A 26,908-nucleotide genomic window follows, 5' to 3' on the forward strand; every position below is an offset into this window, starting at 1 on the left:
CTCCACACTTCAAAGCTGTTGCCTGTAAGTGAGGCAGCCTTTCCTGCCGGGGGCAAAGTGGCGGTCACCCCCCACGACCGGCCAGCAGCAGCAGACCTCCCTTAAGAGATAGCGAGAGGAAGGTCCACAAGTTTCCCGGCTGCCTGAGGCCCAGTGGCCGCCTTTTCCACCTCAGCTACTCCGTGCCAGCCGCCGCAGCCGATCTTCTCTGTTTTTTGAGATATTGTATTGTGAATTCTAAAATTGTCACATTCCCTTAATCAAATACACTTATGAAAATACATTCCAAAGTCAATATATTTGACTGGTTGAGCTACTATTAAGATGTTGTCTATATTTATTTTTTGGGATAGTTTAAAAGACGGAGAGTAAGCTGTGTCTAAGGTTATTACTGATTAGCTTTTTTCCTCCTAGCTGAGGAATTATTAATCTAAAGGCTCTATTTCAGAGCAACAAAGCTCATCATCAGCACTACTCAATGCTGATATTAGCGATAGACCCTTAATTCATGAAGAATTCATCAAGTGCTTGTTGTGTACTAGGCTAAGTACTCATGACAGACATGAGTACGGCCCAGTCTCTTTCTCGTAGCTCACAGCCCAGCTTTACAGGAGAGAGGGGAGGTGGACTTGCAAGTGAATAACTGTGGTGATGGAATAGCGAGAATTCAGCAAAGAGCCATGTGCAAAATACAGTGGTGGCACAAAGGGGCTCGGCATTGGGTTGGTCAGGAAAGGCTTTATGGAGAAAGGCAAACTAGAAACTGGATGAATCCAGCTCAGCAGCTGCACACACAGGCATGAAGCAGCATGGTGAACTCAGGACTCTGTAAATACTTTTGTAGTTGAAACTTGTCATAAAATGTACTCAGGATTTCTTTTAATCAGATAGGGTAGGACACACAGACATGGAAATGACTGTCATGAAGGAAGATGTCTTTATACTCAGAGATCGCAAGAAGCAGGAGGTGTGGCATGCCAGCAGGACCGCATGGGAGGCACCAGCGTCGGCGGCAAGGAGGCAGGAGTGAGGGGAAGGCATGTTCAGAGCCTTGAGTGCGGTTTTCACAGGAAGGAATGGGTAAGCAGGGCAAGCAGGCTTGGGACTGGCTGGTTTGAATAATTTCAGCTGACTCCTGCAGTGTGTGGACTGCCTCTAGTTGTCTGATACCTGGTTATGGGGTGATTGGGACAGGAGGGTAGTGGCTAGATGTGTGAGAGTTCAGTAAAGGTGGTAGGTAAAGGGAGGGACTGGGCTGTAGCTTGGTTGGTTTGCAGGTGAAAGCAGGTGGAAGTGGAAGTTATTTGCCATCTCTGAGAATTGGCCAGCCTGGGAGGGGAGCCCGTCTCTCACTAGTCATGAAGGTTCCGGATGCCAGAATATCAGGAATACAGAAATAAAAAATATAGTTAACAAAAAGCTTAGGAGGTCAGATGGAGAAGGTGGGCGGTGGTATGTAAAAAACGTGAGTAGAGAGAGAGTAAGGGGTCAGATCCTGGAAGACCTTGAGGAGGGTTTGGGCTGTATTGCAGAACTCCTGACCGACTTTGAGAAGTGCAGTAATACCTTAGACCTGCATTTTGGGGCCATCCCACCTATCCGCAGAGAGGAGGATTGGATGGAGGGGAGTCAGGTCTGGAGATGTGAAGACCAAGCAGGAGACTGTTGTGTTATTATGAAAGGTGACAAGAGGCAGTGGTGGCTGGGATAGAGAGGAGGGGATAAATATGAGTGATACTTAGGAAGTAGCAATTGTAAGCCTCAGTGGGGGTAGGCGGGGAATGATATCTCTATTGACATTCAGGTTTCAGGTGAGTTGTAGGGTGGTGGGGCCACAGCCAGGCAGGGACTATGTGAGGTAAAAGGTGTTTGGTGGGAAAGATGAAGAGTTTGGTTGGTACTTGATGAAACAACCAGGGCAAGTTACTTAGCAGGTAGTTGAATGTAAGGGTCTGGAAGAAGTTGTTTTGGTTAGAGAATACAGTTTCTAGAAGCTTAGAAATAAGAGGAAGTAGAGAGGGAAGGCAAAGCATAGATAGAATTAATATTCTTAGGGGGAAAGAAACAGTTTCCTCTGAGAAGATAATAGGGAGCAGAATGTTGAGAAGTACTTGAAGAAGAAATTGATCCCTAGCATGAAGAAGAAAGCAGGCTTGAATGTCATGGGAAGGTAAGGCTGGGTTAGGAGTATAGTGAAGGTTTAGAATGTCTACCATGGAACCAGGGACACATGAGAGGATAGGCCTCCTTCTAGCTAGTATTATTCATTAAAACTGTAGTAGTCTTGGCTCCTTGGGCCCAGGTGAGTTGGGAAAGTTCAGATGCATGGTCTTTGAAATGTGCCATCGTGCTCATTAGAGGGAGCACAGGCGGCAGATTCTGGATGGACCCAAGATTACAGTATTGAGAAATCACGGTTTCCAGAGATGGAATCATCTGGAGAAACGTTATGAGCTCTGCCCTGGATGGAGAGAAAAAGTGGTTGGGGAGTGGGAGATAAACTGGGGGAAAAGAAGACACTGAGGTCTTTGTGTTGTCATGACGAAGTCCATGGACATGAGGGTGTTAAGGGGGAGTTCTAGGGCAGGCTATTGGAGCTGAAACTATTATGAAATTGGGAGCTCTGATTCTTTTTCTTCCTGGATAATGATAAAGTTCTCAGTGAATGGGGGGACATTAGTCTTAAATAAGCCATTTTTATGTTTTGTTTATCTCTAAGTGTTTGAACTGAAAATTTAAAATGTACATGTAACAGCTAATGAATATTTCATCCACAGTTAAAATTACACCTTAACTTAGCCTGAGAGTCATTTGCTTTATAAATAGAGAAATAAATAGCTTAAACATGGAAACAGCATTAGCCTTTTTCTAGCCAATAGGATTCTTTGACCATTTGGTAGTCTAGGTCATTCATTCCAAAAATATATTCAAATATATTCAAATTTATATTCAAATATAAATTCTTATTATGACCTTGTGAAACAAAAACAATCATTACTTTTCAAATTAATTCAGACACAGAGGGGTTTATTTTCTGTGAGGAGCAGGTGGCTTCCAGGACCAACTAGCCATGGAAGGGTGGAGCTCATTCTACAGCAGAGCCTTTCCTGATGAAGGGAGAGCCGGCAAACGCTGTTCAACACCATCAGCCGTTTAGTGACTCTAGTGTTTTCCTGGGTACCCTTTCTCTGCAAATAATGTATCAGCTCTGAGGACAACATTTCTCCCAGTGGCTTTTTAATTCTTTGCTTTCATTTCCAAATCATTTTGGGTGTTCTTGACACACTCGAAGAATGAAGAAACCAGGAATAGGTGTACCAGATGCATTGGTGTGTTCTGTTACGTCTCTGATCATTCACAGAGACATGGGCTAATGGGTTTATTGTTCCTGGGTAGTTTCTTAGTATGTAATGGTGATGATGAATTCTTTGACCTTAGAAGATCTCCATGGAGTTCTTGCTGTTGGCCTCATGGTGTGACTTTGTGGTTCAACAGAATGGTAGCAAAAATATTGTAACATAGATTAGCTTAAGAGGTGCATTCAATTATTATCCTCCTTGACCTAAAGATCATTTGAGTGCCTGTTGGATGCTTTGTACATGCACTTGTGTGTGTGTGTGTTAAAAAATCTGTCGTCAGGCTGGCCAGTTAGCTCAGTTGGTTAGAGCACGGTGTTGTAACTCTGGGGTCAAGGGATCAGAGCCTCCTGTCAGCCAGCTGCCAAAAAAAAAAAAAAAAATCTGTTGTCATTAAGGTCATTTTAACATTGAAAATATGAGTAAAATTAAGACTGTTGGTAATCATAAATCAGCTTCAAAAACAATTATCTTTGAAATGGGCTATTAAGATTTTTCCTTGCATTAATTGATTTTTTTGTCTGATCACTTTGGTGAGCTCTCCTGTTGATACTGCTATTTATATGAAATGGAGTAGGAATTGTTTCTATGGGTGCCAGGCTTAATTCTCAAGTACATGTTATCCTTTACTTCTCAAACACAGCTGCAAGTATCCATGTGCCTGGTACCAATATTTAAAAATAGACTACACAGGCAAAACAATCTGTGCATTCACTGGCAAGCACCATGTTATTTTAGAGGGATCTTCTAAATGCATGGCTGTACTGAGTCAGCTCAGACAACTATCAGGATACCTCGTATGGACTGTGACAGCTCCTCTTGTATAAATTCTGATATGCAGTTGAGTCATTTGATTTGGGCATAGGGCTGTTGTTAGCAGGATTATGGATGTGATACCTATTTGGGGCACAGAGGCAGTTAAATTACACGTGAGTCATTTCCTGCTGGCTAGCCAATTGTGGAGAGGGTGACTAGCAGGCATCGGGCAGGAGCGTGGCTGCCTTATTCCTACTAGTCCTGTCCCATACTGTCCTGGGAAGGTCCACAACATAATTTTTTTGATACAAAGAAAAGGTGTGCAGTTGGAAGAGAAATGAGTACCTTTATTCTGAACTAGTAGTGCTTCTACTCTGGCTGAGAGACTGTGACCACAGGCTTTAAACCTGCTTAAACACTTCTGTGTAACTGATCAGCCATTTAAAAACTGACCTATTCTGGGCAGACGCTGAGGACCTTAGTCTTACACTAACTTCGTCACTTTTACTATCCTGTGTTCCCCAAGAATATTAATGGGAGACTGAGGATATTAAAGGACAGAGACAGATGCCTTCAGTAGCAGCTCCAGGATAGAGGGGGTGGGAATGGCTGTGTCCTGATCTCCTTCCTACAGCAAATTTCAGCTAGTGCTGTCATGTGCCACCTACACAGAAGAGTGGCGTCATCTGCTCTGAGGCCACTGAGGCTTGCAGGCTCCTGCTCCACTTTCAGCCAGAAAGTGGGTGGCACAGCTTGGAAAAGAGAAAACGGATTCTTACAAGAATAGATGTTAGAAATATAGTTCAGGTTTACTCTGCAGAAATTGATCACAGCCAGTCATAAATCAAGTTGGAGACTCAGGAAATGATACCCATTCGTCTTGGTCTGAACTCCTTTGGGAGAGACACCACATTTCACTGCTTCATAATGTGTAGCACATGTTTACAGAATTCTATAATTTACTCTGTATTGCAGACTGTTTAAGATACACTACCCCCTTCCCATTCTGCCCACAAATGCCCAGCAGAATAAGGAAGACAAAGGAGGCTGATTGCTGGAGAACAATGGCATGTGCATAGATGCTGCTTGATGAATTTTCATTGAGTAAATGAGGTAAGAAGAAAAGTCTAGCAGAAACATTAATAGATGAGCATTTTCACCAATATGAACCATCACAAACAGACCTATGACAAATGGCCTGTTCAGTTTTATGTTAATAATACCAGCTAACCTATGCACCACACTTAATGGTTTATGAAGCATTTTTCATAGCTTCACATACAAGGAAGGAAGACAAAATTGCACGATCTGAAATGGATTCTTACTGTGTTTCTGCAGATGACACTTGTCCTGCTGAGATCTGCCTATCCCTTGAACAAGACTAGCTCTTCCCCTCACCTGGGGTCCCTGTGCCTCTGACTTAAATATCCCACACACAGTTTGCACATTTGCCACCTGAGGGTCACACATCTTTTTTATTGCATGTATGTGATGAAGTTACCCTCCAAGGTCTCTGCTTTCTCACTGGATTGCCCCATGATCTGTGTAGTGATCCTTTTCTGGTAGCTTTGGAGGGTTTCTGATTTGCTCTGGAGTGAAGCCGGAGGTATATGTTCTTTCAAGGACTTGGGAACATTTAATGGTGGTGAAATTACTGGCAGAGTTTGAATAAAGACTGCTTTCCAAACGTTGACATTCCTTTCCCCTTGATTGTTTTTGATATGGTGTGAGTCATCTTCAGCTGGTAGATGGTGAGAGTGTTATGATCTTTCTGTTTATTTTTTCCAGATGTTCAGCAGTTCTTGCGATTGGTGAGTTACTCCTCAGTGACCAGGCTGGTTCTGTAGGAGTCAGGAGCGGGGCACAACACAAGAGCCAAACTGTCCCCCCAATTCTCTCTTTATGTCCTGGGGAATTTTATTTTTAACGAAGCCAACTTTTTTTTCCCCCTGGCTCTCAAAAAAAGACTGTATTTAAAATTTTTAATCACAACTTCTGCCCACAGAAATTATCTGTTGTATTATCCCCAGGAGATAAGACACTGCCTTTATTTTGGTGTTTTCCACTTCTTAAATTTTTTGTGTGTTTGGGGATGCTTGTGTTAACACTGTTCCCACACCCACTACTGTTTCCACCCATCTTTTCTCAAGTCAGAAATAAATAGGCATTTCTGGAATTATCATATTGGCAAACTACATTATTCTTGAAATATTGAAACATTTCAAGGAAGCTATTTTGCATTCTCTTGAGGTTTTTCATTTGCTTGCATGCTTGCTTGTTTGTTTAGATACCTGCTCATATGTTCATTTTAGGCAAGATGTTTAATTTTGGTGTTTTTCTTTTTTTTTTTTTTTTTTTTCTGTTATGAGTCAAAATGTCCTAGATGATAAAAACATGACCAAAGCCAAATAAGAAAATGCTTCTGTGCAGTAATGATGATGTGAACAACATGCAAATGGGAGGAAAATTCTACTTGGAAATTTTCAGAACAGGAATTTGGTTCATCAAACACAAAGGCAGTACCTGCTGAATCCCCATGGTGTGCTTGTTATAGGGACATTCAGTCCCCAGAATATGGTGATTGCTTCCCTGGACAATATAAAACCATTCTTCAGAGGCCTTATTTTCTAACACTTATTTTAAAATCACTGGCCAATTGAAATTATAACTCTTTTTTCAATCGTTGGAAGCATATTTTCTTATAGATGTTCTGAGTCACCTCTTTATAGGAACTATTTAACTAGTTCATCATAATGTCACAAACTTTGGTAAGTTTTATGATGGGATTCTTTTGTTGGAAAATTGTATCACTCCTCTCAGTGTCTAAAAGCTTTAGATAATTTAAGGAATATGATTTAGAACTTCAGCAAATGAATGGCTTTTGTATATTTGCTATTTTAGGGCTACAAGCAATATTTATATGCTCATGTCTATATTTACTCTGAAAGCTGAAAAACAATAAGAGCAAGGCTTATAAAGTTAATAGCATAGCAATATCTTTTTTCTCTAAATGTGATGCTTAAGAACACGTTATTCGACTTACATTAGAACTGATTTCATTTATTAGAGAGTGGCATTGAAATAGGATTCTGTTGTATTTTGTTCTAAATATTTGCTTTTTTCTCTGTAGTCCTTTAAAAACAACTATCTCTTAAAAGAATTCATTATTTGTTTTTCCTCTGTCCATGGAGTGGCGTATCTGTGTGCATTTCTGTTAAGTGATGGATGTTGTTGAGTTTGTTTCCCTCCCCGGCTGTTTTGAGTACATTTGACTTCGTGACTGGTGTTTCATGAGTGCACCTGTGATGCCTGGTCCCCAGCAGACTCTGAGGGGGTCTGGAATAATGAAATGTTAGCAGCACAGGGCTTTTCCCTTAAGGAGTGTGATGAAATCGGAGAGAGAGAACAGATGTAAATGTGTGGACATACACATGAAAACAGTCACCCACCTCACTAGATACTTGATAAATTTCTGTTGGGAGTTCTGAATAACTTGGAGACTTTGGCCCTGACATCTGACTCCTGACTTCCCGTTTCTCTAATGAGGCAACCTAAAGGATATAAAAATAGGGTGAAACTTATACTATACTAACATTACAAACTAGAAAGAGCGTCATCGTTATTGTAATGATAGCTATCATTTAGTGCACGTTTCCTATTGTCTGGGCACTCAGCTAAGGGCCTTATGTGCGTTATTTCTATTAATCCCTCAAAAATCACAACAAAACTCTGGGTTAGGTACTTTCTTGTCCTCGTGTAACTGGTGAAGGCTTGGGGGGGTAAAGTAACCAGCCCAATTTTACGTAACTTGGAAGTTGGCAGAGTTTGCATTCAAAGCCAGTTTGTCTGACCTCTGAGCCCAGTCTCTCAGTTGTTGTACTACCCATGTCCTGAAAAATAAAGGAATGCCTGCTAGAGTTAATGACTGTATGACCAGGCTGTGAGGGTGTATTGCTAGGTGGCTATGCTAATTGTATGGCTACACCAATTGTATTGTTAAAGCAATTCATAACTAAAGCCAAAATGTTTCATTATTTTAGTTATGCTAAGTTTTCCATTTGTATTGACAGGGCTAGGGGTTAGGGCCCACAGACCCTTCAAACCCATTGTACAGACTGGGTCACAGACCCTTCACATGCCAGGCTGGGTCACCAGACCCCTTACATGCAGGTCCATGCTAGGTAATTGGGAAAGATGCTGGGAGCCATTGGGAGGCAGCAAGAGCTTAGTCCTCAGTCCTCAGCTTCCTCAGTGGTGGCAGCTTACAGCAGATCCAGCAGCAGTGGCAGCCCCCCCGGGGGCATCTCAGTGGTGGGGGCCCTGTGGATCAGAACCACCCGTCCTTTATACTTAAGTCCGATAACCCAGGACACCTGGGTGCACATATGTAATTACATTAGATAATAACCAGGGAACACCTGGGCACATGTGCATGTTTACATCAAATGCTCGGCAAGATTCTGAACGTCTGAGGGGCCCTGACCATTTTCCTATATTTTCCCTACAGAAGGGTAAATGAGAACCAACTCACTACCTGAGAGCCTGTGATGCTCTTGAAAAGAGCCAGCCAACTCCCACCTTCCTGTATTTGGAGAGGCCAGGGCAGACTATGGGAAGGCAGACAGTGGCTGCTTGAAATTCTCCTGTGGCTGCAAAGGAGAAGCACTAGAAAGCAGCATTACAACAGTACATGGCTCAGACAGAAGCTGCAACAGCCAAAATGCTGTCTGGGTCATTCCCTGATACTTTCCTGGGACAGAGGATGGCACAGACCTGCCCTTGTACCTAGTTGGCACTGAGAGACTGCATGTCCTTAACACAAAAGGGAGAAAAGACCCTAACAAGTAGCCCATTTCTCTTGCGGGGCCTGCCCATGGCTTTGACTCCCTCACTGCACTTGAATAATAGGATTGGTACAGTGTAAATTTGCACCAGGCTGCCCACTGACTCCTGGTATTAAAGAAACATTTTAATGGCAACCAGCTGGAGATGAAAGATATTCAGGAAGATTCTACCCTCCCTGCTTATGGATAAACACCAGGTCTGGGTTGACTCCTACTGGTCCAAGGATGGAGTAAACCAAAAAAAAAGAAAACAAGGCCATGAAAGACTTTGCGGCATAGAACAAGAAAGATAACATAGCACTTAAAATGCATAGGAACAACCCACATTTGACAAAATTATTATGAGACAAGTTTAGAAAGCAATTTTTAGATAGCATCTGCTTTGTGTCTTAAAATTCAAGGAAACAGGCTTTGAAGTGAAGTAAGCCAGAATGAGATGAAGTGGGGACTAGCTGTGAAGCTGGAGAGGAGAAGGCATAAAAACGGGACATAGATCTTGGAGGCAGATTGCTGGGAGTGAGTCTAGGCTGTAGCCATGCAACCGTAGGCAAGTCCCTTATGCTCTCAGTGCCTCAGTTTTCTTATCTGTACAATGAGCTTAATGGTATCTATCTCATACTGTTGTTATGAGAACTTAAAATGCATCAGCAGAATTAAACATGTATTAGAAGTACTAGAGACAAATCAATGCCATGAAAAATTGAATCAGTGACAAACTTAAGATCTCCCAGAATCCAGAGGAAGGGATTAAGTTTCTAGAGTAGAAATAAGGATACATGTATGTATAAAATAAAGAATGGAGATCCTCCAGGAGAAAAATTGATGTACCTCAAAAAGACCAGAACAAATGGATAAATGCTATAACCATAATGTAGCAGAATCTTTGGATTAAAAAGGTTATATGCCAGGAAGATACCAGCTAACACCAAGAATAATCTTAAATGTTACTTATTTATTTTAAGGTTAGAAAGAATTGGTTTAATCAGACAAAAGCAGAAGGCTTACTGAAAGAAAGAAAAATCCACCTTCCCTTCTAGTTGCTCCTATGCACTATTGAATAAAAGAGGTGATGAAATAATATCTAGTGTTGAGATACCACCTAAGGATGTTTTGACCAAAGTGGAGTACATAAGAAGAAAATAGAAATCATCCTCATAATGGCAAAGAAAGGAAGTATTCCCATCCAAAAACTGCTTGAAAAAGAAATGACCTAAGGATTTATCTAGTTGGAAATAAAGAAATTAAGTGTGGAAATAATGGTGTAAAAGTGTAAAGAGGAGAAAGAAATTGGTTACTAGTTCTTATCCTTGGCTGTGATATGAAAGTACTTAGAATCTTTATGGATTTACCAATTGAGTATTGGGCCAATTTTGAATGTTTGCAGGGTTACACAGGTGATTCTGATGAGCAGCTGGGATTGAGACCTACTGCTTTAGCAATTTAAATCAAGATAAATGCAAGGGTACTTCAAAAGTTTATGGAAAGATTTGTATTATCTTTTAATTTTATTTTTCCAAGAATTTTTCAAAGTACCCTCGGGTCTTGGGCCTCTCCGGGGAGCCACCTCTCTGGTCAGCTTGGACTCAGCCGGGCTGCTGGGTCACGGGGCGGTACCGCAGGGTGTGTGGTCTCTGCTGAGCTTCCACCTCCCGTGCTGGACATCTCCCTGTTCCACGCGCACTGGGCCGGGCTGCTGGGATGCACGGAGGCACCGCAGAGTGTGTGGTCTCTGCGGAGCTTCCCCTTCTGCTGCTGGATGTCTCCCTGCTCCGTGCGCGCTGGGCCAGGTGGCGGCGGTGAAGCCTACCTGCTGCTGGATTGTGTGGCGGCAGCCCCTCCACAGGGTGTGTGGTCTCTGCAAAGCTTCTGCCTTGCCCGCTGGACGTCTCCCCGCTCTGCGCGCACTGGGCTGGGTTGCTGGATTGCGTGGTGGCAGTGTGGTCCCCGCGGAGTTCCCGCCTCCCCTGCTGGATGTCACCCTGCTCCATGCGCACTAGGCCGGGCTGGGAATGGTGCCGGGTGCCTGCGGTGAAGCCTACCTGCTGTATCATGCAGTGGCGGCCCCACAGGGTGTGTGGTTTCTGCAGAGCCTCTGCCTCCCCTGCCAGACGTCTCCCCACTCTGTGCACCCTGGGCTGGGCTGGGAATGGAGCCGGGTGCCTGCGGTGAAGCCTACCTGCTGGATCACGCAGTGGCAGCCCCACAGGGTGTGTGGTTTCTGCAGAGCCTCTGCCTCCCCTGCCAGACGTCTCCCCACTCTGTGCACCCTGGGCCAGGCTGGGAACGGAGCTGGGTGCCTGCGGTGAAGCCTACCTGCTGGATCACGCAGTGGCAGCCCCACAGGGTGTGTGGTTTCTGTGGAGCCTCCGCCTCCCCTGCCGGACGTCTCCCCACTCTGCGCACTGGGCCGGGCTGGGAATGGAGCCAGGTGGTGGCGGTGAAGCCTATCTGCTGGATTGTGGGACAGTGGCCCTGCAGGGCTTGTGGTCTCCGCGGAGCTTCTGCCTCCCCCGCTGGACGTCTTCCCATTCCGTATGCACTTGATGTTATATTTTTATAGTTGTAAATCAGTTGATTTGTGGGAGAGAGTGATGCTAGGGACCGTCTATTCCACCATCTTGACTGGAAGTCCCATACCCTCATATATATATATACAGAAAATTAGGAAAGTGAGGATATTACCAAAGATATATAAAAAGATTTCTTTTGTTCTGAAATTTATGCAAATTGATTTGAACATAAAAAAGTTTTGTGAACTTTAGTAATTGAACAGACAGAAGATGATTTTCATTGTCAGAACTTTATTTTATGAAAAAGTCTTCGTCCCTCAAATGTATCTCTAGCTTATACATAATTCCAGCCAAATTTATAATTGCTTATTTTTAGAAGTTGATAAAATAAATCTAAGTTTCATCTAGAAGAATAGACTGGTAGCATAGCAAGGAAATTTTTAGAAATGGGTATTGTGAGGAAGGCTTGTCCTACTGGTTGGCAGCACTTAATATGAATTCAAACATTTATATTGGTAAATTAGAAAGATTCAAAACAGACCCAGAATTACAGAGAAAATACAATTCAAAATAAAAGGAACAGTTCATCACAAAGTCATAAATATAAATGCTTATGTGGCTAGTCACAGAGCTTCAACATATGTGAGGCAAAAATGGGCAGAATCAAAGGGAGAATAGACAATTTTATAACTATAGTAGTAGCTGATAGAACAACTAGAAAAAAAAACTCAGTAAAAACATAGAAAATATGAATAAAACTATCAGCCTTCTTGATTAATTTACATTTGTAGAATGTTAGATCAAATAACTGCAGAAAAAACACTTCATCAAGTGCATGTGATACATTTGCTGGGTCATAAAACAAGTCTTAATTTAAACAAATCAAAATAATATAGGCTATATTCACTGACCTCAACAGAATTAAATGAGAAATTAATTATAATTAGCTGTATAGGAAAACTCCAAATACCTGGGAATCTTTGAAAAAAAATCTCTAGAATTCACATATCAAAGACCAAATAGAAAGGAAATTAAAAAATAATTTGAACTGAATGGTGGCAAATGTATAACATGTCAAAACATTTAAGATGCAACTGAAACAATGGTTAGAGGGAAACTGAGAACTTGGAATGCTTATATTAAAAAGGTGAAATCAGTGACCTTAGGATCTACTTTATGAGATGACAAAATGGAGAGGAAAGTAGATACAAAGTAGAAGGGGAAAAAAATTCTGTTAAAGAGCAGCAATCAATGAGATACAAAATAGACAACAGGAAAAAATTAATGAAGCCAAAACCTGGCTCATTGGAAAGATCAGCAAAATTGACCTACTCCAAGCTAGAATGAACAAGAATAAAAGGATACAAATCACCAACATTAAGAACGAAAAAAGGGATTATCGTTACGATCCTACAGACATTAAAAGGATACTAAGTGAATCCTTTGAACAACTTTGACAACCAAGATGAAATGGGCAAATTTCTTGTAAAAATACAACTTACAAAATTGAAACAAGATAAAATTAAAAATCCAAATACTCTTATACCTATTTAAAAATTGAATTCATTATTAAAAACCTTTCCCAAAAGAAAACTCCAGATGGTTTCACTAGTGAATTCTATCAAATACTCAAAAAAAGAAAAATAGTAGTATACATAAATCTTTTCAGAAAACACAGGAGGGTCATCACTGCCCAACTCATTTTATGAGGTCAGCAGTACTCTAATCCCAAAACTGACAAAGATATTAAAAAAGAAAAAAATGGCAGACCAATATCCCTCAAAAATATAGATGCAAAAATCCTAAACAAAATATTAGCAGATTGAATTCCAAAGAATAATATATCATAAACAAATTGAATTCATCAAACTATAACTCACCATATTAACAGAATAAAAGGGAAAAACAATATGTTCTTATTGATAGCTGCAGAAAAATATTTGAAAAATTTCAACAGCAAACCAAGAATAGTAGAGAATTTCTTCAAAGTGATAAAGGGGGCAGCTACACACAAAAAATACACTGAATAATAATGATAATAATAATAATTGAGGAATGCAATTTAGTTTTTCACTGTTGAGGTCAGGAATAAAGCAGGATTACCTGCTTGTACCACTTCTGTTCAACATTGTGCTGGAAGTCCTAGTCATTGCAGTGTGGGAATACAGAGAAATAAAGGCATAAAGAAGTAAAAACTGTGACATTTGTAGATATTATTGCTTACATATAAATCCTGGGGAGGGAATCTTCTAAGATAGCTACGAAAACTAATAAGTGAATTTATCAAGTTTGCAGAATATGAAATTAGTATTTAAAAATCATATATGCTAGTAGAAAAATAGAGTGAAACTTAAAAATTTCTTTTTCGGTCACACCAAAACGCATGCGATTCCTAGGAATAAACCTAACAAAAGATATCCAAGACAAGGCTTCTATGCTGAAAACAACAAAAAGAAAATTGCTGACAGAATATAGAGAAAATTTACCCAAACTGGATCAAATTTCAGGAGGCCTTTTTATAGAAATTTACAGTCTGATTCTGGAATACCAAAAGCAATTTTTAAAAAGAAATTTGAAGGACTTAATCTGCCTGATTTCAAGACTTATTATAAAGCAAAAACAAAACAAAAACAGAAACAAAAAAACCACACATGTACACATCAATGGAATGCAATAAAGAATCCACAAATAGATTCACATGTGGTCAGTTGATTTTCAACGAAGGCATTAAAAAAAAATTCAGTAAGGAAAAGATAGTGTTTTCAAAAAGTGATTGAAAACTAGATCTGTACAATTCAGTATATGCAAAAAGTGAACATAACCCCCTTTTTTCCCAACACAATACACAAATGTTACCTCGAGGTGAATCATGGACTTGAATAGAAAACCTAAATACATAAAACTTCCAGGAAAAAATCTTCAGACTTCAAATTAGGCAGTGGTTTCTTAGAACACAAAAAACATGAAGATTAAAAGAAAAAAATAATTAGATTTCATCAAAATTAAGAACATACTCTGTTCAATAGATACAGTTAAAAAAATGAAAAGACAATCCATAGACTTGGAGAAACTATTAATAACACATATTTTGACAAAGGACTTGTGTCCGGAATATGAGGGTACTTCAGAAAGTTTGTGGGAAAATTGAATGAAAAGATAATATGAATCTTCCCATGAATGTTTTGAAGACCCCTTGTATATCTTAAAACTGATCAAATTTTGCACTTCATTCAGTTTATGTACTTCAGTTATACCTCAAAGTTATAAATACTTAATATGATGACGTGTTTAGTCAGGAATGGATTCTTCACCAAAGGTACTGAGATAGTGCTGACAAAATAGACACTTTCATTTACACCAGGTACCAAAACAAATTTCAGGTAGATTCATGACTAAAATGTAAAATATAAAATTTAGAAAAGTGCTAGAAGAACATAGAGATGAATAATTTTATCAGTTCTCAGGACATGAAAGACCTTCGTAAGCATAAAGGAAATGACTGACAGAAATAAAACTTTTTCTTGACAGCATCACAAACAAAATTTGAAAGGCAAATGTCAGATTGGGGGAAATACTCAAAATGTTTGGCAGCAGTTTGACAGGTTATGTAACATGTAGATCTTCATAAATCATTAAAGTAAAACTGTAGTTGAAAAATGAGCAGACATTTAACAGCATATAATAAATTATTGCTTATTAGAGATCCAAAGCACTATTGTACACCAGTACAACTTATTTTACCAGTGTAGCTGTAATTTTATGTTCATTAATTCCACATGTGAGTAAAGACATGCAGTATTTCTTTTTCTGTGCCTGGCTTATTAAAATTATTTTCTCCAAGCTCCTCGATGCTGCTGTAAATGACAGAATTTCATTCTTTTTTATGGCTGAGTAGTAGTCCATTGTGTGTATGTACCACATTTTCTTTATCCAGTCATCCATTGATGGACATTTAGGTTGGTTCCATATCTTGGCTATTGTGAAGAGAGCTGCGATAAACATGGGAGTACAGAACCTTCAACACGATGATTTCCATTTCTTTGGGTATATACCCAGTAGCTGGATTGCTGGATCATGTGGTAGTTCTATCTCTAGTTGTTTGCAAAACCTCCATACTGTTTTTCATAATGGCTGTGCTAATTTGCAGTCCTACCAACAATATTCCCCTTGCCTGCATGGCTAAAAGAGAGGAGCTTAAATGCTCTTATCAGAAAGAAACAATAAATTTTCATGATGTTGAATGTGCTAACTACCCTGATTTGATCACTACACATTGTATACATGTATTGAAATATAACCCTATACCCCATAAATATGAGCAATCAATATGTTTCAATTAAATTTTTTTAAAATGAGCAAACGATAGCATATATCTCCGGATCTAGATGAGAAATAAAAACATGACATTTAACTAAAATCTAATTAATGAAAATGTCAACTAAAATAGCAGTGGGATGTCATTTTGTCTTTCAGATAAGCAAAGATTTTGTGAAATGATAATGGCCAGAGTAGGCTAATGTGTGAGAAAATAGTCAATCCTATACTACTGGTGGTAGCATAAATTGGCAAAATCTCCATGAAGAGGAATTTGGTAATACATTTCAAAAGTTTTGAAAATGTTTTTATCCTTCAGTCCAATAATACTACCTCTATGGATTTACCCTAATAAATAAAGTATTTACATACAGGTTTGTTGGAACACTTGAAAACAAAGTAAATGATAAACAATAGGAGAATTTTTTTAGTGTTAGGATTTGTTTATGGAATACTATTAAAAATATTGATATAGATTATTTATTGAAATGGGAAATACTAAGCAAATTGAATGGGAAAGGCCACTTTCCCATTCACTGAAGTCCTTGATAACTAATATATACTTGGAAAACATAACTTGAAGAATATAAGAGAAACCTAACGGCAACTACCTTCCTATGATTGAATTACGGATGATTGTTTATTTTTTTTCTTTTTCTTTTTATCAGTATTTTCCAAGTTTTCAGTGAACATGTGTTATTTTAATTAAAAACAGAAAATAGTTTAAACATGCTTGTAGATTTGAATAAGTGTGAATTTAGTTTTTTGTTGTTGTTAATCTTGAATAATAGTTGCTCTTTCATGAAATTAAAAATCATTTTGTTCTTCAATACGAAAGGCCCATTTATAATTATACTCATAGGGAATGATCAATCCCAGTAACAGAAACCATTAGCTCTATCAACCTTATGTAAGTAACTGGTATGTGTGGGGTATTCTGCTTATAGCTCTTTAAGTTACAAAGATATAAAAGGCATGGTTTTAACTGTCTAGTAGAAGTGACAGTATACCTAATGGCAGCGACACAGTGCCCAGGGCAGAGATGGCAGGTCAGTTCATCTGTGTTCGAGTTCTGATTGATAGATGGTGGCTGCCTGGAGTGATGTATTTAAACACATTTTGGGGCCATATGTGGATTCAGCTTAAAGTGCACTGGTAATTTAATAATGTCCAATCTGGGCAAGAGAACAGAACAGTGTAGCATTTGTTTGCCATTCTTCACCTAGTTAGGGAATGAAGGTAATCTCATTTCTACAGGTGAGCATGGCCGCATATCTGGTGGAGGTGAGCACTGATGAATGTGTGCAAGGTAGTAAGTGGCATGCCAGGTCAGAAGTGATGGGAGGCTCCAGATAGGAGAGAGCTTACTTCTGGCTTGGACTTCTGTGAAACCAAGCCATTTCATGGATTCTGTTTAATCAACACTTCTGAGAGATAATTGGTGGCTTATTGAATTATGCCATCCGGATAGATTTTAGCCTCAGGAACCAAATAAATGAAGTCTTAATGTATGATTCATAATATATATTACGTGTATTTCTAACATGACAATTTTTACACATCCAGTTTATGATGTCCGTGAGCAGGTAGGATGTTGTTGGTGGCAAAAGGTGGGAGGGGGGAGGAAGGAAGGTAGACTTGCCTCTTCTCTGGCATACCCCAGCATTGCATGGTAGATCACATGGTGCCATGGCACTCCCCTTCACTGCTATGGTCCATGTTATGTCTTTACACATATAGGCAGTGTTTGAGATGTAGTCACTGAAATGAATGCTTCCGATTCTTTTGGCATTTAAGTCATAATTCCGGAAGTTATTTTTGCTAATGAATTTCCAGGGCTTTCTGTTCATCAAAGGGCAGTGACTTTCCTTCCCTGGGAAACTGTAACTTTTATATTGCTATTCTACCCTGCAGTCCACCTGCCTGCTCCGTGTGTGTGTGTGTGTGTGTGTGTGTGTGTGTGTGTGTGTGTGTGTAAACTCACCCCCATGCTTGCACCTGCCTGCTCCGTGTGTGTGTGTGTGTGTGTGTGTGTGTGTGTAAACTCACCCCCATGCTTGTGTGTGTGTGTGTGTGTGAGTGAGTGAATGTGTAAACTCACCCCCATGCTATTCCACCTGTTAGAGTGAGAATGAGTTTCTGAGGACCACGGCTTACCTTTGGTTTTCCATTTCCTATAATTTACAAGTAGGATTTCCCTCCTTTCTTCTTAGAAGTGTTCTTACTGTTAGTTTTATTTAATTTCTGTCTACTTGAACTTCTTGCCACAAAGACAGAGATTTAGGGCTAGATAGATAAATTAAATTTTTATGTTGGCTGTTTGAAAAATGTATTTTTCATTCCACTTGGTTTTGAATCAATATATTTCAGGGTTTGAGAGGAATGTAACAGTTTAGGAGCCAAGGACCTTCCTGACTTTCTAGATCCTGCGTTACATTTCTACTGCATGTTCTCTCAGCCTGTGCTTGAAACACAAGCTGGAGCCAGCGATCTCACTCCCGTCCAGTGCAGCCCATTGTACCTTTGGAACAGCTTTGACTCTTAAAAATCCTTTTTTATATTGGCTGTAATTCTGTACCTTGGGAATCATGGAAATAAATCATCAAGTACCTCTTTAAACATGGAATGCCTTCAGGTATTGAAAGAGCACCATCACGCCTCTGTCTTCTCTTTTATGCATCCCTAGTTCCTTCTACTCTTTCTCTTCAGTTTTGTCTTCAGATCCTTTTGCAATTGATTATTCTCTAAATAATTCTGCCAAAAGTGAGCCCAGGAGTTGAGACGTTGTCCAGTTCTGACCTCTGTTTCCTACTGATTAATGAAGCTAGAGTTGAGTTGCCGGCTTGGAGATGGGGCAGTGTCCATTTCATCGTTCACTCCTCTCAGTTTAGCCCCTCAGTGTTTTTCATACCTGCTTCTGTGTTTGCACTCAAGAACTGGCACATTTTTATCCCTGCGTAAGTTCATCTTGTCAGATCGGACTCATCATTTCATCCATCCCTTGTGGCTTTGTATCGTTGGCACCCAAGACAGTGACAGCTGTGTTGAACAGGCTAGAGCTGAGGACAGGACAGCATTCCTCAGCAGACCTCTTGTGGTTATATCTGTATTGATGCTAGTTTTTTTGTTGTTTTTTAAATTTTTTGGTACTCAGTGGTTTAGGAAAAGCATATTTGAAAACTACTTTTATTGTTGAACTGTATTGTACACTTAAATGATATATTCTATGAAGAATTTTGGAAAAAACCTGTTTAAGTCTAATTGAATCATGTTAGCATATGGTAGTAATGATGGAAGTACATTTGTACATATAGAGCATATAGAAACCTCAACTTCTTAGATCATTGTCATTTTTTTTCTTTTTTTGAATTTCATTTCTTTGTACTGGTTTGAATACTTCTGTAAACAATACTTATTTGAAACCTTTCCTAATTTTTCAAGTACTCTAGCCATAATTATCTGTTAGTGCATAAAATATAGGCTTTACAGTAAGACTGCCTAGGTTTGATACCAGCTCCTGTTGAAGTGACCTTGGGCAAGTAAGTTAATCTTTCTAAGCTTCAGTCCGTTTGTCTATAGAATGTGAAAAAATAATGGCCATCTCCTGGGCTTATCATTAGAACATAATGACTATAAATCACCTAACAATAAATAATAAACTCTCAATAAAAGTTATCTTTTATTAGTATTTTTTAATTGTTACAGAATCATGCCAGCTTTTCATAAGATAAAATTATAAGTTTATCAGTATGTTTTAAAATTAATCCATGGTATGTTTTGTAGTGTTTTAGTTATGACTCACAGTGCAAGTTTTGTTTTCTTTTTCTAGGATTACATGCTATAAGAAAAGTTGGCTATTTCAAGTGTCCTTTCTTTTATTCCTACTAATCATGTCCAAACTAGATCAATTGTTTGTGTTGAATAATGAAAGCTAAAATAGGAACTCTATATATGTTAAATCCTCTAGTAATAAAGATCATGTTTTTACTTCTTGCTTGTGATTTTCTCAACAAAATTTTATGAAACTTCAGATTCTGATGAAATTATATTTTTATTCATCAGTGTGGCTAGGTTTAAGTTCCTTTAAGAATCTGTTTTTATAATTATAGTTAGTCTGTGTCTTCATAATGACTCATTTCCCTGAAATGCATTTCATTCTCAAATAATTCTGATGCATAAACCAAGAAGTTCAGATCTTCCTTTTTAGAGAAAGGCCTTCTCAAACCCAGCATGATAAACATTTCAAGTGTTTTCTGTTACATGGTCTTGTTATATATTATAGCATGTCTCTATTATTGATCTTCCCTTATTAAAAATAATGCACATTAAAAATAAGTACTCTGTTCAAAGTAAGATGTCCTAAGAAAGGCTAACTGTTTACAAGAATGTAATGGAGAGTTCATTGAATCTTTCTTGGGAATCCCTGGTTCTGTCTTGGGCAGTGGGTGAACTGATCCTTAGTCATCATTTTCTCTATAATTAGTTCTGCATAGAGGAATCCGACATTGGCTTAACTTCCTCTCCTGGTTCTGGAAAGATTATGCCCTAGAGAAGAGACTTGACTTCCTCCAACGGGGAAACGTGGTCTGAGCTCTTTCCTCAGGTAGCTCTGGGCTACATATTCTGTTTCCCTGAATCTGTTAGATGCTACCTTTATCCCTACAACAAGTATGATATGTACCTGTTGTGTGCCCTAGGGTGGGTTGGAAGGATGTCAGTTAAATAAAAGTGTCCCTACTTGAAAGGAGCTCAAAGCAAAATGTTTAGGGGAAGACATAGCCCACCTAGTCTCAAAGTAACTGGACTTTTCCTATGAATCAGAGGTTACAAACTGGGTGTCCTGCTGGCCAAACCTGGCCTGCCAGTTATATTTTGTTTGATTGACAAAGTGTTGTAATTTTTAAAAAACTTGAATGCCCTTTGTTAGACCATATCATCTCTAGTTCACCAAAAGTCTACCATTTGATATTGATGTGTAGCATGCCAAGTACAAGGGTATTTCAGCAAGTTCATGAAAAGATTTATATTATCTTTCAATTCTGTTTTTCCATGAACTTTTAAAGTGCCCTCATATACACATTGATGTTGGCTGCCTGGCTCCTGCAGGCACTTGACTATACCACCACTGCCTAGCATCCTAGTTTCGTGGAGCCTGGTTGTTGGATCTTGAAATTTCCAAGTCACTGAAAGTTCCCAGGTATATAATTGGATCTCCTATGTGTTCTCTTCCTCCAACTGGGAAAACTCATCCACTTGGGATGAGATATGTTGATACGATAGGAAAATAAATTTCTATTTCTCTCTGGTAAGAACCAATGAAAAAAACATATGGATATATTTTATTCTAGTACTAAGTATATAAAGATTTTAAAAAACCAGTTAGTGGAAAATTTGTTATATCTCATGTCATGAATTCCAAATGAAGAGTTCATTTTAGCATCTTTTCTTCATGTCATATTCTTCTTTAATCTGTGACTTTTAACCATGGAATCAAGATGGGCAAATGCATTCTCATTTATGAGCCTGACAGAAAGCTGTAGACCAAAAAATACACTTTCCATCTTAAAATTACTTATTTCTAGAAATCCTGCTTATAGTTATAAGACAAGGAAATAAAAAATACACGTTGAATATATGTAACATATATAAATACATTTGTATATGGTCAAAGAATAAAATTATTGCCTGACATCTCTGAAAACAATAAATATTAGTCCATAGGTCAGTTCAGTGTTAATGGATTACATGTAGTCTTTGACAGTTATTTTACCTGAGGTTTTCATGCTTTTAGGAACTTTAAAAAAAAATGAAATCAGGTTGTCTTCGAAAACAAATGATGCAACTCTATTTCCTTCATTTTGAAAATTAAAGATATCAGGGACATAGTTGCATAGGTAGTTAGCAACAGGTACAGAGCCACTGTTTCTATCCTTAAAGGAATCTAATGTATGTATCTTGAACTTCATACTAAAGGTTAAGTTTTCTATATTTTCAAAGCAAATTAATTGGCAGTTTTGTGTTTATGATCCGGCATACATGTAATTATACATTTTCAACAGAAATAAAAATTTGCCCACATTTAACAATGTCACATTGTGACTGTCAGTTAAAGCTAGTAATTTTAAAACAAAACCAAACACAATAAAAATACATACACACACAAACTATTTCATACTAGTAAAAAGAAAATTGCTATTAAATATTTTCAGACCATAAATCTATTGGGCAGAATTGGAAATGTGTCCATGATATATGTATTTACCTCTTATACAAAAATTAATTTTAACCTATGTCTCAAAAGTTCACTCTGACTTAAGAATAACCTGTGTGTTAAGAAATGACTTGAGTTAGTGTTATAAGTATTGTACATCATAAAATATGTTGGATGGGTAATTATAATGTGTTGTTAAAATGTAAGTTTCAGCAGAGAGCCCACGGTGATAAATATCAGATATTAAAGTGGGACCAAGGTGCAAATTTTCAGAAGAAATATTTGAAATCTTGCTTTGATTTTTAAACCTCTTACTGACATTGAGGGTATAAAAGGATCTAGTTGTTGGAGGTTAAGGAGAAAAGTTTTTATCAAAGAGTGTGTCTCTGCTGAGAATTGTGCTGTGAGTCCTACCCCACCCGGCTGCTTCTCCCTTCATCTCAAATCAAGAGAAAAGGGCTTCAGGGAGACTATTTAATAACTAAATAGGTTTCTCCTGCAGATCTTGGTGGGCTGAGTGGAGATGTCTGAACAAGCAGCCATCCTGTTTAAGTAAAGGAGGTGGAGACAGTGGTCATCCTGGGGAGACTCCCGACTTGTTTAGATAAAGATCCGTGAGTGTTTCCTATAGACCAGGTTGTGCTGTGCACATCAAGGAGTAGAAATGAGATAGGTTCAGATACTATTTAATAGGGAAGTTTGGAGAGAACCTGGGACCTCAACCAAAAAATGTGGTTTCCAAATGCTGCATAAGGAGTGTATGCAGGGATGGCTCCACGGGCATGCAACCTGTGCAGTTGCAAAGGCCGTATGCTTAGAAGGGCCCATGCTTGGTTGAACGCTGTGCTGTTGCCATCATGAAATTCTTAATAATGTTTTAACAAAGAGCCTCACATTTTCATTTTGTGATGGGTTCTCCAGATTATGTAGCCTGTCCTAAATTTATGACTTACATTGAGAAAACTGTAGATGAAGGGGCCACGGCAGTGGAAGGCGGGGAGTGGTCCTCTAAAGAAGTCGCCAGGCACTTCGTGGGAAAAGAGGAGTCTTTAAATATTGGCTACAGTGAGTTGGTAAAGCTAGCTGACCAACTGAACCAGTCAGGTAGAACATTCCTGCTCCTCTCACCTCCTCTTCATAATCTACCACCAGCCCCTTTCAACCCACAGGGAACTGAAATAGCTTAGAAAGGGAGGAGAGGTTTTGCTAAAAGGGGAGAGGTTGTTTTATACACCCCCTAGCCAGGTATTGCTCAGATGCTAGCTGGGGAAGAAAAGCTGCCCTATTCTAATAGCCAAATTGAGACTCCTTTATGACTTAAAGTGACTATAGGAGTTTTATTAAACAAAAGTGATGGTTAAAACCATGGAGCTATATTTAAGATTTCATCCAGAGGTGGAGGAACAACTACTACATTGAATAAATATTGAGAGAAAAGTGAAAGGACAAAATGAAATTGCTTTTGAAATTGTATCTCTAAGATAATACTTATTCAGTGTATTGATTACATAATTGAATTTGGAAAATCTTGAAACACCAAATGCTTTTAACTCAAACCTTCTGTCTTTTAGTTTTAAAGTGATCTTTTGAAAGCTAGCTGAAATTTAATGATGAAACTGGACTTTTTGTAAATTTTATTTCTTAAACTAATTTGGTAATAGGAAAAGAAATGTTAGATTTTCCCCATTTGTCATAGCACTTGTGTTTATCTAGCTGCTGGCTTGCTGACAGTGGTCTAAAAATGGAAAAGTTTAGTTGTTCAATGCAATTGCCTTTAAAGTGAAGAACCGTATGTAATATTTCCTTAGAAACATGTTTACCATTTTGGACTTAATTTATTATAATTTAGGCTTTCCACTGGCAGTGACACAGAATAATTTTTTTTCTAGTGTCTATTCCAAAATGACCTGAGTTAGGAAAATGTTGCTAGTTTTCAATATATTTCTACTGCTATTTTCCATTTTATGCAAAAACTGTTGGCTAATTATAGAAAATTGCATTTGGTGCTCATTACATGGGTGTGAAATTAACTTTGTCACTGATGGGCTGACATTTAGAATAAAATGAGGTTGTGTTCTTTCCTGGGATTCTGTGAACTATATTTTAATGCCCTTCAATGGTGAGAAAGTTGCATTTTCTTAAATTTTCTGAAGGCTTTTGTGGTTGGTCAGACTTTATAAAAGATGAATATTGTGATTTTCTTACAGAAAAAAATTTACAAACCATTTCATTCTTTATCAGATGTCCTTGTAATTTCTTTCTGGCTATATGAAAGTTGTAGGGGATTTATTTTTCGTGGCTTAATCTGATAATTAGGATTTCAAATATAAGTTCTATCAATAGAGACATAATTATGTTTATTTTTGAACTTTTGCTAAAAGTGACTTTAGTTGTTAATAATTCTGATTTTACTTTAAGTTAGAAGAGACTACACCTAAAGTTCAGATTCTTGAGGTAGTAGAGCATCATAGGAAAAACTGCATTTACATCATGTGTAATGTAAAAGAGAATATTCTTAAGAAAATTTGAAAGCAGACAGAATGGCATGCCAGGCTAGTCAGAGATTGGGGGTTACATTCTGTCTCATTCACCACTCTGACATTGTAAGCCATTACTCACAGCAGTTGTGAATACCATTTGGAAAAGTAATCACAAAACCTTATAAATATGTCTGTATATTTTCACTTCTTTATTCAATGCATTCCTCTAATTTTTTTCTAGGCTCGCAGGAAGGAGGTATTTATCCAGGAACGATATGGGAGATTCAATCTAAATGACCCATTCTTGGCACTCCAGAGAGACTATGAAGCAGGTGCTGGTGACAAAGAGAAGAAGCCAGTTTGTACCAACCCCCTCTCCATCCTTGAAGCAGTCATGGCCCACTGCAGAAAAATGCAAGAAAGGATGTCTACACAGCTGGCTGCCACTGAGAGCAGACAAAAGAAGGTATGGAGGCTTTCAGACAGTCGTTTTCCCCATAACACAATATACAATGAAGAAACCACCTCTGAGGTTGTTTGTTCTTAAATGTTTTATTTTCAGCTTAGAAGTGCAAAATGCTGACAGATTCTGGTGTCTCTTTTAAAATGTAACTTAAAGTGTTTAAAATGTAACACAAAATAATACTAAACTGTGAAAGAAGTATGACAAAGAAATTGTTTCCCATGATGGGTATTTTGATACTCTCTTTAAATATGGACTTTTTCCCCCCTTTTCCTAGTGCCATAAGACATGCTTAGCTGCTAGGTGGTTAATCCAGAAACGCAACCAGGACTCTGATCATATGGTAGCATCGCCAACTTATTTTATCCAGCTCTGTCCAAAATATTTCTTAGCAATTAGAAATTATTTTCTTATTTTATTTTTTACCATTTAGTTGGAAAATGAAAATAGCATGAAGAGAACAGAGTGAAAGTTGGCACGGTATATCCAGTCTCACAACATGTCATCTTAAAGTCCTGGTTAGTGTAAACCTTGCCTCTGGAATGTGATGGCTGTGTCGCTGCAGACCTCCAGCCTCCTGCTCACATGTGTTTCATTGAAACCAGCCTCCTGTCTCTTCCCCCATCCCCCTCCCAACGCACACATATTTCTTGTACTAGAGTACATGCTTCAAAGAGTACTAAGCTGGATTTTTTTTAAAAAAGTGTGATCAGCCATAAGGAAATAGAAGTTTAAATTTCGTCCTTCTGATATGGCTCCAAGAGTCCCTTTATTAGAAAAGAGAGTGAAGGATTCAGAGAAGCTTATGCTGTCTACTATGATTAGAATTAAAACTAATATGTTCTTCCCACTGTTATTAAAGCATAAATTAAAATGTTTCTTCTATTAATCCTTTTCAGAGAACTTTTTGTATCTCACACTTAACAACTGGTTGACAACCTGAACACACTATTCTATAAATATTTGTGATATTGTCATTTAATGTGCGTTTTTTCCCATAATTATATCTTTATATTAGCACACGAATGCCAATGTTCTGGGGTAAGTGTTGAATGAAAGCAAACATTTCCCTCAGTATGTTACATGGTAGAAAACTAAAGCACTGAGTAAAATAAAAAAGAAGAATAGACGGCCTTCCATGGATGTGAGGCAAAATCAAACATTTTTTCTCTGGACTTTGCAAACACTCTACAAAGCCCTGCAGGCAACCACTGAGATCTCTGGAGGTTTTCAAAAGTACCCACAAACCGCATAAGCAGAAGCTAATGTATTTCAGCTGATGTCAGTGAAACTCATTTGTATTTCTTGGATGGAATGGATTTCAATTATGTTCTTAACATGTCAAATGAGCTATTTCATAATAAATTATTTCTGCTGGATTTTATGCTGCATTATCAAAAAATCAAGAAAATTTTTTTTATTTAATAAATAAAACACGGATACTTTCCTAAATTTTCCTTCAGTTCTGCATTTTATTTATTATTTCTCTTTTAGAGGGAAAAAGAAGAAACTCGTTTCTGGTTGAATCAAAGATTTTATTATCTAGCTGATTTTTTTTTCAATCAACTTACATCCTGTTTGTTTCTGAATGACTGGGTCATTTCCAACCTGGCTGGGAGTGAAAGGAAGTTGTTTCTGTCCTATGGGTCCTGTGAGGCTAACATAAAATGAGCCAGTGGGTCTGTCTCTCGTGTAGAACGGGAATACAGGAGTCTTTTATGGCCAAATTCATTGGCTGTGTAGTCTCTGTGAAGGGCTGCTCTGAAAGGGAATGCTACCTTTTGTCCTTAAGGAATATTCTATTCCAGGAGATTATAGTGTGTGAGAAGAGTTACAGATTGTACTCTTACCCAGTATCTTTACTTACAAAGAAAATATCACATCAGCTGATAAAAGCAGAAATACCAAAGTCATCTTTTTTAACAACAAGATTACCCGTCACCTTTGGTCATGAAAGTAAATACTTTAACCAAA

General features: G+C 38.4%; 1 protein-coding gene across 1 annotated transcript in view; it reads left to right on the forward strand.

Annotated features, from left to right (window-relative positions):
- Positions 1-26,908, forward strand: part of CTTNBP2 (cortactin binding protein 2) — a 176,696-nt gene that overhangs the window by 55,959 nt on the left and 93,829 nt on the right. The window contains exon 3 of the mRNA XM_063098875.1: positions 24,713-24,937. Coding sequence (XP_062954945.1) covers positions 24,713-24,937 — 225 coding nt within the window. The remainder of the gene's footprint in view (positions 1-24,712; positions 24,938-26,908) is intronic.

Source organism: Cynocephalus volans, chromosome 6 (genome assembly GCF_027409185.1).
Source record: "Cynocephalus volans isolate mCynVol1 chromosome 6, mCynVol1.pri, whole genome shotgun sequence".
NCBI lineage: Eukaryota > Metazoa > Chordata > Mammalia > Dermoptera > Cynocephalidae > Cynocephalus > Cynocephalus volans.